Below are 15,908 nucleotides of genomic sequence, written 5' to 3'. Positions count from 1 at the left end.
ACAGTGTTAATTTTCTCTTCTCTATGTTCAATAAGCTTATATGAGTATTAGATTTCGAACTTTTAAATATATAGACACAATACTTGGATGAACATTCTTACAAATTCTCACTCATGTTAGCCAACTTGTTGCTAATGCATGGAATGTTTGTCCATGTTTTTGTCCCCACTTTGCACATCAAATGGTGGGAATTGACATTATTATAGTGTTATTCCGATGAATAAATTAATCCAATAAAAGCACCATTATCAGCAGGTAACTGAACGGCACTGTGGGTGATGACGGACCAATAACCTAAGTGTAAGTAAAAATTGACGGATATGCTGAAATTACAAGAGTCCATTAAAGATTACATGTTAATTCATAATTAACAGTGTGGAACTTGTCTGCAACTTCTTGTTCTCTGCATTTTAACTGATTTTTCTAACAAGCACAAGGCATAGCATAATGATATTTAAAAAATAAAAAAAGGTCAATAAAACTGGTGCTAAACTATTAGACAAGCCAACATCATGATTACATGAATATATGTTTTCACAAAATACATAGAATAACTGCAACAAAATCACAATGTAATTTCCTTTACAAAACAGTGTGCTCTATAAGCAAACAGACAAACAACAAACAGCTTTAATCAAGGCAATTAGCTAGGAAAATAATGTAATGGGTGAGCTAAAAATAGTAGAACAGAGCACAATGGCTTGATGTTTTTTGCAGAAGGCGATCCTTTCAAAAGTCAGATCATATTTCCCTGTTACACGTGTTACAGTAAGAATTCGTTTACTCACGTTTAGGCTGACGCACCAGGGTCATGTTACTATTCTTGGCTGAAGAACCTAAAGAATTTCGGGATATGACGGTGATGCTATGGATTTCCTTTTTCCACTGGAATGTGTAAAATGAGCTTGGGGCTATGTCATCTGACCACACATTGCCCCCTGAAGGCTGGTGCACGACTATAAGTCGCTGCACGCAGCTGGCTGGTTCTTCTGCTGGAAAAGGCTACAAGACAATAGATGTAAAACTAATGAGAAATGATTATATACAATTGTCTTTTTATAGGCCTGCATATTACATTTACAAAACTGCTCAATTACAGCTATACATGCAGCTAATTCTTTTACTGACAGATAAATATTTATCCCGAGAAAGGTCACTGACATTTATTATTATTAATGGTACACTTTATACAGAATACATAAACCTATGAATTAAGTCTGTCATACCTTAAAGAGCAGAGTTACATTAGTGTAACTTGAAGTCTCTTGTATAATTCTCCAGAAGTCTGGCCCCATCTCTGGTGCTGAAATCAAACCATCAGAGTGCCTTAATAACCAGCACAATCACCTACACTGCTTTTCTTTAGAAAGTAACGACAGCATTAAGTATCAGACCTAACATACTGTATATGTATACCGACCAGACATAATATTATAACATTATGTGAACATTTTTCTCCTCAAAGTTGTTAGAAGCAGGAAAAATGGGCAAGAATAAGGATTTGAGCGAGTTTGACAAGAGCCAATCTGTGATGGCTAGAAGCCTGGGTGTGAGCATCTCCAAAACTGAAGCTCTTGTGGTCCGTTCCTGGTCTGCAGTCGTTGGTGTCTATCAAAAGTGGTCCAAGGAAGGAACATTGATGAACTGATGCACGTGGGGAATAAAGGATGGCCCGATCGAACAGACGAGCTTCTGTAGCTTGAATTGCTTCAGTTAATTAATTTGATGCTCGATGGGTCAGGACTGTTTTAGCAGCAAAAGGCTAGTGGTCATAATATTATGCCTGATCTGTGACTATAAAATTATGCCTCTTTGGGGTATGCTTAAAGGTCTTACAATAATGCTTACAGATCCCTTGGGTGCTACACCTTTTTCCCCCTCATACAAAGGCCAAAAACTAATTACACAACTATGCAATTCAGGTCTGTAGAAAAAAGACAAATGTGGAACACCTAAGGAGCTCTGTGAATTAGGACTAAAAGTCAAAACAAATATTATCCACACAAAAGCTAATTTTAGTTTGCATCAGTCATTATAATAAAAGTGACTGTCCTTCTTCTTCTTCTGCTCCCATTAGGGGTCACCACAGCAGATCTGCCTCTTTCAAAGCAACTACATGCATGTCTTCCCTCACCATATCGATTAATCTCCTCCTGGGCCTTCCTCTTTTCCTCCTGCCTGGTGGCTCCATTATCAGCATTCTTCTACCAAATAATGTGTCTGTGGTGCTCTTCCTCTGCATCTTCCTCTTTCACCTCTTCTCTCAGCCTGGATTCCACTACTCTTTCCCATAACTTCATGGTGGGACTTCAACTTTATTCCCCTGTAGTTACTGCAGTTCTGCACATCTCCCTTATTCTTCTAAACCGGTACCAACACACTCCTTCTCCATTCTTCAGGCATCCTCTCACCTCCCAAAATCTTGTTAAACAATCCTGTTAAAAACTCCACTGCCATCTCCAACATCTGAACATCTCCACACTGGTATCTCACTTCCTCCTTACTAATACTAACCCCTTCCTGCTTCACCATCTCCACACCATCCAACCTTCTCTCTCTCTCATTTTCCTCATTTATCAGCTGCTCAAAATACTCCCCTCACCTTCTCAACACACTCTTCTCACTAGTCAACACATTTCCATCTCCATCATTTAATGCTTTAAATTGTAGCACATCCTTCCCAGCTCGGTCCCTCTGCCTGGCCAATCCTTTTCTCCTTCCTTAGTGTCAAACTTCTCATGCAGCTCCTCATATGAATTTTCCTTTGCGTTTGCCACATCCCTCTTCGCCTCATCCAATTACTTACTTTTAAATTTAAATACAAAAAAGAAAAAATATAACAATAACAATTTATTCTTGGTGCAATAATGACCATTTATATAAGACAGCCAGTTTACCCAAAGTCCCTGTTCAAATAAATGCACCGTTTCCATGACAGTGTCAGGGATCCACCAGCCACGCCTCCCTCCTACACTCAGCACACTCGCACAGCCTGGCCCTCTTTCTAATCACCTTCACCTGTCTCCAATCTACTTTCCCCTTTATAAGCAGCCCAGTTCCACTCGCTCACCTTCCGATCTATGGTTCACACTGGCAATCATCCCCGAACTACCCGCATTACAGATTCTACTGACTCTCCGGTTCGTGCTTTTCCTCAATCCCCTCTGCCTTGTGTATTCAAACTAATAAAGTGTCTAAACATACTCCAGTTTACAGCTCTTGGTCCACAGGTGACAGACAGGACTGATAGCTAGCTGATTATAATAATTATCTTGGTACAATTTTACTCCTTTCTAGTTCCATTTTACAAATGTTCCAAGAAGTATCATGCAGCTCGACTAGGGAATGTACACAGTCTTTCAAAGTACTTATGTTATTCACTTACATTTTAATTGCTTATAATAATCACTTCATATTATTCTATCATTTCATTCTTTTCATTTACAGTGTTTGAAAATTCTCAACATTATTGTTCCATTAAACAATTAAGTTTAGTACTAACACACTGTACAAAACATATTTCATATAAAAAAAGCAAAAAAAAAAAAGCAATGCATACCATCAATGAGAAAAACAAAGCCCACAAAGTTTAAGATGGACAACACCTTCATGAACATGGTTGCAATTGCAAAATTCATAACAGAGGCTGAAGAAAAGGACAATATTTTAATGTCATTACATTATTTAGAAACATGTTGTAATGTTATGTGGACTTTATTTTTTCATCATGGATTGAATAAAGGGAAATTTATTGAACTGCAATGAATGGACATTCGATGCCACCCATATGAAGATGGGTTTCTGTTTGCGTCTGGTTCCTGTCAAGGTTTCTTCCTCATGTCATCTCAGGGAGTTTTTCCCTGCCACTGTCACTACTGGCTCACTCATCAGGGATAAATTATTATAAAATACAAACTTATAGGAAATAATCTTTCACATTCTTTTAAACAACCTTATAACTGCTTTATGTGTGTAAAGCTGCTTTAAACAATTTCCAAACTATTTGTAAAAAGAAAACTGAAATTCCAGCAACACTTTTAAACCTCAATTACCATGTGTTAACTTACTTTATTACTTAGTGTTTTATCACTGTTCTTAGCATTTTTCAATTTATCATTGTTTTTCATATTTCATAATACAGTGGAACCCGGTTATGTCGATGTCCTAGGGGGGTGCCAGAAAGCATCGAGATAACCGAAAATCAATATGGCGGCAATATATTAACGTGCTTGAAATTTCTTTATGTACATGATGTGCGTTAATAAATGAGAATGTGCATGAACGTGTTTTTGGAGGGTTTTTTACACAACAGCGTTGCCGCGATTTGTTTGATAAAGTCATGCTATAAAAATACATACAGTACATGTTTGTTAACTGTCAGGAATCCACCTGCCACGCCCCCTTCGGCCCCCTTCAGCGTGTCAGGTGCTTTCTCGGCCGCTTTCTCTGAAGCTCCCGGCTTCAATCACGCACATATGGTGCTCGTTTAGCATCATCACCAGCTCCTATTTAAACTTCCACTGTCCGTTATTGTTGGTATATGTTGGTTCACGGCGGTCGTTGTTATCGCGCATGCGTATCCCGGTACGTGTCTTCCCACCGGCACTCTCTCAACGGCTGCGCTTTTCTTCCCAAAGCGCATCACGGATCCCCCCCCGATCCTGCCGTTGGTAATTCTATGCTTTTGCTGCTCATCCCACATTCTCCCGTGTGCTGTTTAGTGCCGCGCTTCTACTTTCGCCTCCCGTTCATTGCATAACATTTACAACAAAAGGCATATGTGCACTAACTAACAGCAGAGATTCACCAGTATACAATACAACACCTGTAGCAGCTGTAAGACTTGATTTTTTCCACCACTTTCGCGAGTTCTTCTGCGGCTGCACAGTGCCGATCGAGATAACTGACGTTAAATGGCAAATTTTTCCCCCCTTGTGCTCGAGATATCAGGGTTCGGCGACATAAAAAAGTCGACATAACCGATAAAAAATGCGTAGACAAAGCGAGAATTTGGCGGTTCCAATTCAATAACGTCGACTTAATAGGGTTGTCGAGTTAACCGAGGTCGAGATAAGTGGGTTCCACTGTACTTTTTTTTATTTTTAACTTTTTTAACCATATACATATGGTACTGTAGATGAATTTGTCAATGTGTCACCTAAACATGGCCTGGTGAACTAAACGTGCATTTGAAATTCTAGTTGAATTTTTACAACACTTAGTAAAGTGGTATGCTCTGTCTGCTCTGAGATTTACCTTTAACACTATAAACCGAGGATGCATGAGCCTTGCTCCAGTCACTCCAGTAACCCGAGCCGTTAAGTCTTCGACAGCGCACCTCAACCTTGTACTGTATGCATGCGTCCTTTACCAGAAATGTTGCCCATGACTCATAAAGAGGTCCAAATACCTGTGGAGGACACAACTGCAAATCTGTTATCGCCACAGAAAACATTGGTTCTCAATATAACTTATAATAAGAAAATCAATTTGTAATACATAATTTCCCCCATTTAATACCATGGACAATCTTTCTTAGCTCGGTATTTCAAATTCTTACAAATTATATTCTCAAATATATACTGTTGAGTAGCATCAGATTGAACGAGAAATATGAACTTCAACCTAATAAAGGTAAATGTCAACATAAGAAGCGTGCGCTCTGTAAGCGAAGGTAAAATATCATTTGAATCAATGTTGTTCATCATTTCAATCTGCCCTCAAAGCATTTCAGTTATGCGGGTACATCAATTCTTGTGAATACAAACCACTTTAGCAAGTTACCTTGGGTTGAGCTGAACGCTGGTAATTTTGTTTTGAGTTTATTTTATGCGCCTTTGCTTTGGTCTGGTTTTGGCCTGTGCCTTTCCCTAAGTTATAGTTTGTTTTCAAAATGTGTGCACCTGTTTTATGTTATTTCATTTGTCTATTTAAACTTGGGCTGTCAAAATTAACGCGTTAATAACGCATTAAAGCAAATTCATTTTGACAGCACTTTTTTTTTTCCGCTCGATTAATGCAGCGTACATTTCTGTTTGACCAATTTAATAAAAAATATACATAAATAAATATAAATGAGGTGAAATTAACACCTTATAGATATACAGATAAAAAAAAAATAAACTAAATAATTTGTAATCATGAAACATTTGTTTTGCGCCAAGTCTTAATTCAAGCAAAATCCGCCATGATGCGAACATCCGGCAATTAAAACCGTCCGTGTGGAAACATAGCTGAAGCTCCAATTGGTGCCCTGATGATTTAGGTCATTTAAAACACTATAATTCATTTAAAACATTTACAATAATATTTTGTGTTCATGCTCTATGTTGAATATGGTTTCACTAATTATAAACATATTTTTGCAAAAAGCATTTATATTTGTCCATGTTGATTAGAGTAAAAACTTGAAAAGTATTCATTTCATGCGATTAAGCTGCGATTAAATATTTTTATCGATTGGCAGCCCTAATTTAAACACAATCTTTCCATTTTTATTGATGAGTATATGTTACTGTTATTGTTTTCTTGTCTCATATTCTCCAACTCCATCTCCAACTCCAAATGCACCATCAACATCATCATAATGGATCATTCTTCCTTGATTTTGCCTACCGGTTTATTGTAACAAACTATAGATATCGACTATGTTTATAAAGTAAAAACTGAGTAAACTTTTGTTCTGTCTCTAACTGAATAATGCAAGATTTTATGATACAGTCAAAATCGTTCCCTACCTTCCACTGTAAATCTGCCATCCCATGAATCGGTACATAGCGAAGTTCATATTGCAGCTCATACGCAGGCAGGTGAGGACGCTTCCAGTTTACGCTTAGCGTTTTGTTGGGTAGGGTGATTGCTTCCAGGTCTGAGGGTGGTGACGGTTTCACTGGAGAAAATAAGTAATACTGTGCATCACTACTGTCATTCTGCTCATCATAGAAAGATGTGCAAAAGCAATATGAAGCAGAAATGTAAGTAACACAATACTGCAAGAATAACTCCAAACACTCACCATAGTCTACAGGCAAGATAAAGACAGGAAGTGACCTCACTTTGTTAGAGCCACCCTCCACAACTAGCCACAGTTTATAGCAGAAGAACATGCTTAGGACTTGCAAAGTGCATTCGCGATAATCTCCAGATCCATCTGGGCACTCCACCACACCAGCCATGGTTTCTCCTGGTGTTTGTGTCTCGGTACGTTCCTCAAGTGGTATCTCCTCACACATTCGCCTGTAACTTCTAAAACATACAGAAGACAGGGCAGAGAGAACACAATAAAGATTTTATGACAATAGATTCTGTTAACAAAAGCACATATATATCATACTTAAATTTTGGCATTAAGCCCTATGTTTCACTGATCCAATTACAAGAAGAACAAACACAGAGGTGAGAGTGCTGATGAAACATTAGTCTTTTTAGTGAACAAAGATATGGAGCTTAACCTTATATTGCATGTGAAATAATTTAAAAAGCCAACTGCAGCTGCAGAGCGAAGCCTAGTAGATGTCTAGTTCCAGAAACTTTCGCCTTGAAGACAAGGTCACAGTTTGTCTAATTATTGAAGAAAAATAAAATGTAACTTTATTATTAGTTACAGACAAAGTGGTGCAGTGGGTAATGTTGCTGCCTCATAGATTCAAATTCACAGGTTCTATCTTTCCATCAGGTTCTATCTTTCCATCAGGTTCTATATTTCCATCAGGTTCTATTCACTAGTTTTCTTCCAAAAACATGAATTTTTACTGAGTGCTCTATGCATGGTGCAAAGCAAAGAGTGAATGTGTGTACATTATGGTGCCCTGCTGTAGACTGGCATATCTATTGAGATAGGCTTTGGATTCATTGCAGCCCAGGATGTACATGAATAAATAAATGAATATATAAATGAATAAACAAATGGCAATAAATAGATTGTTGATAATAGTAATACATTTAGTCTAGATTGCTATGCCAAAAGAACTCGTTTGCTTCCATATAACCACAGCCAGTCCTTTTTTCCACACTAGTATGTAAAAAGCCTTGAAAGGGAAAGAAGAATCTGAAAAGAACAGAGTGTAAATCTACATACCTGTACAGGAAGCGTATGACAGCCCAGGCACTCTTGCTCCATTTGCAGGTCATTGAATCAGTTCTCGAACGCTGATCAGTTTGACACGTTATATTTGCATCAAAGAATCCTAAAAAGAAAAACATCATAATTAACAGCCAATGATCAATATAAAAGTAATGCATTTCCCTTTACGTTTAGAAGTGATAAGAATAAAAACATTTCATTACATTTACAAAATGAACAGAAATCAATATATGGGTTGATTGATATGCAGATTTATCAGACCTCTTTTAGATGAACCCCATGGTCTTCTCAGCTTTACAGCATTCTAATAATTAGCTTAGAAATACATTCTAACTAAACAGGAAGGATGTATAGCAATGAGAGCATAAGTATGTATACATGTACATCTGGAGCCAACAAATGCATCCTGAGGAATTTGAAGATGAAAATTAATCACCAACAATGTCTACATGGCCAGAGTTGCAGAACTAAGGCCATGTAGACATTATTGGTGATTAATCTCCATCTTCAAATTCTCCATGGTGCATTTGTTGGAGATTTTACATATGTATTTCCCTAAAATACATATGTGGGTCTTCCTAAATCTGTTGGCAAAAGTTGTAAGCAAATGATAGTAATGTTTTTCTATGTTCAAGTAGGCTTTATTGTCAATCCAACCATATACAGTGCAGGACACAATGAAACAAAACAATGTTTCCTCAGGAACAGGGTGCTACATCAGACAACATAAATAAACAAAAGGAACATGGAAATAAACAGAACTATAAACTAACAATGAAAAGTGCACACTTTTAGGTAACTCCAGTGAATGGAATGTGCACAAAGCATGAGTAAATACTATAAGGTATAACTGAAAGCTATCCACTGGACCGGGGTTCAAAGTTAAGCACTACAGGGTACCTGTTGCTGCGGATCAGTCATGTTAGTTTCTCATCTAAATGATTTACAAATTTTAGCGGAATGTATAGCAATATTTCAATCATATTCCAATAGATTTTGCATCAATAAAACATGATCAAAGAACCAATGATTTGTGTCACAACATGTCTCACCTTCAATGTAGACCTTGGTGTAGGCAATGCTGCATTTATATCTTTCTCCCAAGGGGTGACAGCACATTAGTGTATCGAAGCCTGGCTCTTTTGCCCTGATGGTGACTGCACTTACTCTTTCATTTATCATTCGGTATTGGCTTTCTGGAAGCATTTGGCCATTCAACATCCACACAGCTTTAGCAGCGGTCCAGCTGTGGTTGTGAAGCACACCATATACTGTTACTTCTGCTCCGGGACTGGTGAACACTTCAGCAGGAATGTAGCTCACTGATAAGGGTTAAAAAAAAACAAAAACAAAACAAAAACCCAGATAAACCTGTTGAATAGTGTGACACTATTTTTAGTACAGCTAGAGTATTTTGTAGTTTGTAGCATTTGTGGTGTAGAGAGTACCACAGTCCTTAATGTTCTCTTCTATGAATGCAACACTGCAAAATGATGACATTTTTATAGCAACTTAATGAACATGAATTTAACTGTTGATATGGTGAAATTTTGAAGAAGTCTCCAAAGTGAGTGATTCATAACAACCAGAGATAAAACTAACAACACTACTACGACCACTCAATAATTTCATGACTATTTTTTTAACATTGTAAAAACAAACAGAATCAGGTTTGTGGTTTCTTAGCAACATGACTGTGTTTGTAATATTAATCTCTAGAGGCTGGTAAGGAAAGAAAAAGACTTGTTTCACAGATGTTCCACAACATAGGATAGAAATTAGATGAAAAAAAGTGTGATTTCCCAATTTAAATGAAATAAATTAATTGGGTTTGTTGTACATTGCTGAGGCATAAGAGAAATAAGATCATGTGTATAGTTATAGAAAATTTACTTCATATTAAACACAACCTTATAATTTATAGCCTGTTCATTTATACCAGCTATAGTAGTAATATTGTTTTTTATACTTATGTAATGCTACTGTAATACAGTTTGTTGGTTATAATTTATTCATTCATTCATTCATTCATTTTCTCCCGCTTATCCGTAATTCGGGTCGCGGGGGCAGCAGTCTAAGCAGGCCCCCGCATTCGACTGCTGCCCAATCCTCACAGCACCGTCCCTTACGGTCCCTCCTGCAGGTGGTGAGCCCACGGGAAGTTTATAATTTATAACGTGATAAATTAGTTAATATAAAAGAAAAAATTCTGAACTACTGGTTGCTATGGTTTCATTGGTTACATTGGTTTGCTTTGGAGGTTTTGCAAAACAACTACCACAATCACAAACAAATATTTACAGGAAATAACTTAGGTAGACAATCTAGTTGCCTTAGTGTGTCCCAGCATGGTTTAGTTGTTTTATGTCTAAGGCACTCCTGCCACCAGCTAATACTTTAACTTTAATTTCCATCTTCGTCTGAGCGTGTGCACTGCACCTTTCCATCTAGGTTGCTATGGTGACTAAGCCTAACAAGTGGTTGACAAATGCAATATAATCCTGGATCTACGTGACAAACGGTGAGTGAAAACTGAGCATATTTTTCATTTTATGGAATGAATCTCAATAAGACACAGTCCTGCAAGATCATTTGAAAGCATGACTACGTTGGCACCTGAATTTGTTGCATTGTTGCGTAGGCTGTGTTTTAAACTGTGAGTGCACTACATGCAGCTCTCTGTGCTATATGTTGGATTTAATTACATACAATCACACTCAGAATCCTCATTTTAGAGACCCATATATAATTACAACTTTATTTTTCTTTGATTCTTATCAACTGGTTTTTGAAATACCACAAATAGTTTAATTGTCAAATTTTTGAAAATCAGCAGAAATGTATGCTTTTTTTCCCTACACTTTCACATGGCAGATGGTGTCATTTTTACTCTACAATAACACTATAGAAATTAATAAAGATATATTCTTGACTGAATAGAGAAATGTAGTCACTGTCTAAAGCAGCACAGACTTTGCCAGGAACTGTTATATCAAATATACAACACAAGAATATGTTCTATCGTGAAGGAGAAGATGTGGAAAGAAACGACCGGAAAGAAAAACAACAGATCAGCACGAGGGTTTACTACTCGACACAATCTTGACGCAACATGACGCATTAGCTAAATGTGTTCCACATTTAAAAAATGAAAACGCTTAAAAGGCTATAAAGAGCCTGCAGATGTCACACCTTTTGTCACTCCTCCCCATCTTTCCCTTTATACCCTCGTGCTTCTGTCATAGTCGCAAGTTTATGAGCTGTGTAATCATGCTGCTGTAATTTGCTCCACAGTTCACTAAACCACCCCTTCTGTTCTGGTTGCCATATTTCTTATTATTTATTTAACTTTTTCAATAAATTCTATTAACATTCTTCCCAGATTTCCTGTGCTTGTTTGTTTTCGGTTTTCGGGTTGTTTTCGGAGTTTTATGGAGATTATGGATGAGATTATAAAGATGATCTGATAGACAGAGGAAATGTGGAAGGTGCCCATGATTTAAAGTGCACCATCTCATTTGTGTGTTTGCTGTCATGGGTATTTATGGCTTTGGTGGAAGTGAATTGCTGAACATCATTTATTCCGACCTGAGTGGCAACAGCAGAAGTGGGATGATTACACTGTAAAGAATTATTAAACGATGTGGGAAAACAATAAGACAAAATTAACGTACATACTGAGAAGACGCATTTCCTGTCCGCCCTGTTATAGCCTTTATCTTTACTACTCTGAAATACCTACATTTGGTGTAGAAATCAAATAAAAGTTAATGAAACAAAATTTTACCGTACACTTGGGCATTGCGTTCCCTAGGTGATAAACTTGCTCACCGTGACGTTATTAGTTGGACATGATATTAGCTTTAAATCTCCTGGATGACTAATATGCAGCAATTTGTGTTAGAAATGAAGTAACAGTCTACATCAGTGACTGCATCTGTATAACAATTTGTCATAACTACCCACCATCAGACGACCTAGCTAGACCCTGCACAAGTACACCGACCACCCCACATTCTTGAATTTGGAGCTTCATGTACAGAGGCATGGATAGAAGGGTGGGTTCAAGCACTAAGCAGCTCAATCCAATGTTTTTGTAGCTCATCTTGCTACAGTGCTAGAATTCTATCCAATTCCCCTTCAATTGCTTTCTGGCCGGGTATGGCAAGCTAGCTGCACATCTCCTAATAAAAGCTCTGCAGTAAGTTTTTAAAAGCAAGCGACCCATCCGGGTCCAGCTCGCCCGCCTACAGACCACGTTGCCAACACAAAACAAAGAGCATCTGCGGTAATCCCACTTAACACCATCGTTATTTGTTTGCCCTTTTGCCACCCAGAAGGCCGTTCAAGAACGTCAACTCGGATGTTGAGAAGCAGCTTCTTCCCAAGGGCAATCATCTTAATGAATCAAACCAACCCACTGGAACTGCATCATCTGCAACTGTCTCCACACAGACACGGTTTTAAATCTCACAGCCCACTATACTGACAAACAATTAACAAGAACCAATTATAAGCTTCTCTAGTAATAATAGCTGTTAATCACCACTGCAGTGCCACTAAAGCTTTCATTCCATTACCACCCTAATTCTAAATGTCATACTACATTTTACATTTTGCACATCAAAAAGTTCTCTTTATAATTTATACTTTATAATTGTAATTGGCCTAAGGCACACAAGGACCTAAACTCAAACCATGAAGACACAATGAGGTAATGAATTACACAACCTTGTACCTATGTACAAAGGTCAAGTCAAGAAGCTTTTTATTGTCATTACAACCATATATAACTGACGCAGTACACAGTGAAATAAAACAACGCTTCTCCAGAACCCTGATGCTACATAAAACAACAATCACAGAAACAGAAAACACAGGGCCAAGGACTAGTAAGAAAAATCCATAAAGTGCATGTGTGCAACCTGGTGCAAACAGTGCAAAAAAACAACACAAGACAGTGCAGGACAACACAGGACAGTGCAAGACAATACACAAAATAGCTCCGCCAGTAAACCTGTTGTAACAAGATAACGTGAACAGTAGCAAAAATGTGAACAGAATATTGTGCAAATGAGCAAATAGAAGCAATCAAAATAAAGTGAACAGTAGCAAAAAATGTAGACAGAATATTGTGCAAAAGATCAAATAGCAGCAATCCCGGAAGACGTGCAAAAAACAAAATGTAAACATTTTGTGGTAATGATTTAGTGTGAGTGGTACTGAATCATGGGTGTGCGAAGTGTGTGATGTGTGTTGAGTCGGGTTTGTATAGATCAGTCACACCAAGTGAGTTACAGGTCAGGGGTTCAAGCCCTGGTATTGCCAAGCTACCACTTTTGGGCCCTTGAGCAAGGCCCTTAACCCTCTGTGCTCCAGGGGTGCCGTATCATGGCTGACCCTGCACTCTGACCAAAGCTTCTGAGCAAGCTGGGATAACCGAAGAAAGAATTACATACTATACTATACTATAATATACCATACCATACTATACTTATACTATACTATGTACCAGATAATTGTTTCCCACCAGAAAACATAAATTATAATGCTTTACTTAAGTTTGTATTTATCAAACAACTATATCAGGAGTAATGTGATCTGGTACCATCCGTGAGACAGAAGACCATGCATACAGAGAGATTTTGTTCAGTTCAGTTCAGTTTTCAATGTTGAATTCATAGAGACTTTTAATAAAAGCGAAAGGATGGCAAATATTACTCAACCAAAATGTGACCACATCAGAAAAAAAAGCATAAGTAATCATTTCTAGTAAATTGATATAATAAAGGGCTGCACAGCACAACAAGCACTGTATGGTCTGTTAAAGAGCTAAAGAAGTATTCGGTGCTCTGAGACAATATGGGCTGATGCAGTAAAACATGCATTAAGAGCTCTCCTACGGAACATAGCCGGAAAAAACATTATAATAATTTAGCAACTTAATGGGAAAAGTAGTAAAATGGCACAGAGCTCATCTTTTTCCGAATAAATAAACTAATGTACAATAGATTAATTCAGCGCCTCGATGTTCAGAATGAAGAACACAGGCCTGCAAAAAAAATAATGGAAAAGCTGAGTGAAAAAAGGTGTACTATTTAACCAATGTGTTCTAACATCATCGGTTTTATTCTTTTAATGATAATAAATTATTCATGCCGCTCCTGTCATTAATATGTACAGTACTTTTCAATACTATTAATAATAAATTTTTCTTTATTCAGGCCATGTTTTCTAGGCAGTGCTTTTAAAAATCTCAGGGTTGCGTAATTGTCAATTCCATTATAGTGCAAGGACATTTTGTTTATATCGTGCACTGCAAAACGTAACAGAGTAAAAAATACCGTATGGAAAGAATTTGATAGCAGAATCATTATCGTGGTAGAAACAATAATATTCAATATTTCAACATTTTGCCTTACACAAACATTTTATCTTAGTGGTAGCTTAGCATTGTACTTTGGATCTGAAGGTCATGAGTTCAAATCCCATACACACCAAGCTCCTACACCAGATCAAAGCCATTAACCCCATAGTTGCTCAGTTGAATGGATGAGAAAAATTGCTTTGGATAAAAACATCTGCCAAATGCTGTAAATGTGAATATCCATATGCACTGCCACTCGTGATGTTACATTAATTTTAGGACGCTTATAACTCTTATCCAATAATCCGCCCACCTACCAACTAGGAGTGTAATGGTACTCGTATTAGTTTTTCAGTACCGGGATTCGGTTTGGTTCACATGTTTAAAAAATGCAATCCTTTTTATGTACAGAACATAGTTAAAATCTGAGTTTCCTCAGGAACATATTGAGTGGCAGACTTAATTTGGGGTTCTATTTAATCTTCAAGTCTCACTTTAAGCGCATTTTTGATTAAACTTGAGAAACTACACAAAAAGGGGTATAATAAGAAATTAGAGTTAGCACAGTGTCACTGTGGCTACTCTCTCTGTGCTGGTAATATGATTTGTATTGCGCCGAAATACGGAATATTCATTGCATTGTTTAGTGCATGCGTAAAATCGTGCCACTTCCTGCCATCGCCAATGCTAATGATATGGATTCATTACACTTTTATGTCCAGCTTCAAGAATTTCGCTTAAAAGGAGAAAATCCTGACAATTCCGCATATTGAGGGAGTGAATGAATAAAGGATGGAAGGAAATGAAGACATTTGTTAAAGTATGCTGGAATAATTAGAAACACTTAAGTAGAACATATCTTTAAAAAATTCAATATCAATGTAAACCCCCCCGACACACACATAGATAAATGTAAATGTGTATATATGTGTGTGTGTGTGTTTGTGTATTACCCAAATAGGGTCTAACAAATGTAAACTATTTAATTAAAATTAAATTTTCTATTTATTTAATTTTATTTAATAACCCAGCCATTAGGGGGGCACAAGCCAGTGTACTCTTAGTGCCGGTCCCAAGCCCGGGTAAATGGGGAGGGTTGCGTTAGGAAGGGCATCCAGCGTAAAACATGTGCCAAATCAAATATGCGGATCACAAATGAGAATTTCATACCGGATCGGTCGAGGCCCGGGTTAACAACGACCGCCACAGGTATCGTTAGCCGACAGGGTACCGGTGGAAATTGGGCTACTGTTGGCCGAAGGAGGAGAAGGAGGAGAAGGAGAGGAGGAAGGCGTCTACAGAGACGGCAGGAAAAGGAGCAGTGTAGGAGAGTAGAGGTTCGGGTTGGTACTTTAAATGTTGGTACTATGACGGGTAAAGGGAGAGAGATAGCTGATATGATGGAGAGGAGAAAGGTAGATGTGTTGTGTGTTCAGGAGACCAAGTGGAAAGGGAGTA

The 15,908-nt window shown here is 37.7% G+C and overlaps 1 protein-coding gene across 5 annotated transcripts in view; it reads right to left on the bottom strand.

Annotated features, from left to right (window-relative positions):
* Window positions 1-15,908, bottom strand: part of lepr (leptin receptor) — a 69,200-nt gene that overhangs the window by 9,108 nt on the left and 44,184 nt on the right. For all 5 annotated transcript variants that reach the window (XM_083566039.1, XM_083566042.1, XM_083566041.1 and 2 more), the window contains 7 exons: window positions 9,136-9,405; window positions 8,078-8,186; window positions 7,016-7,245; window positions 6,738-6,889; window positions 5,257-5,410; window positions 1,227-1,303; window positions 789-1,002 (listed from right to left, as the gene is read on the bottom strand). In XM_083566039.1, the coding sequence (XP_083422165.1) occupies window positions 789-1,002; window positions 1,227-1,303; window positions 5,257-5,410; window positions 6,738-6,889; window positions 7,016-7,245; window positions 8,078-8,186; window positions 9,136-9,405 (1,206 nt within the window). The remainder of the gene's footprint in view (window positions 1-788; window positions 1,003-1,226; window positions 1,304-5,256; window positions 5,411-6,737; window positions 6,890-7,015; window positions 7,246-8,077; window positions 8,187-9,135; window positions 9,406-15,908) is intronic.

Source organism: Silurus aristotelis (assembly GCF_946808225.1).
Source record: "Silurus aristotelis genome assembly, chromosome: 2".
Taxonomy (NCBI): domain Eukaryota; kingdom Metazoa; phylum Chordata; class Actinopteri; order Siluriformes; family Siluridae; genus Silurus; species Silurus aristotelis.
This window is presented reverse-complemented; position numbering and strand designations above follow the sequence as displayed.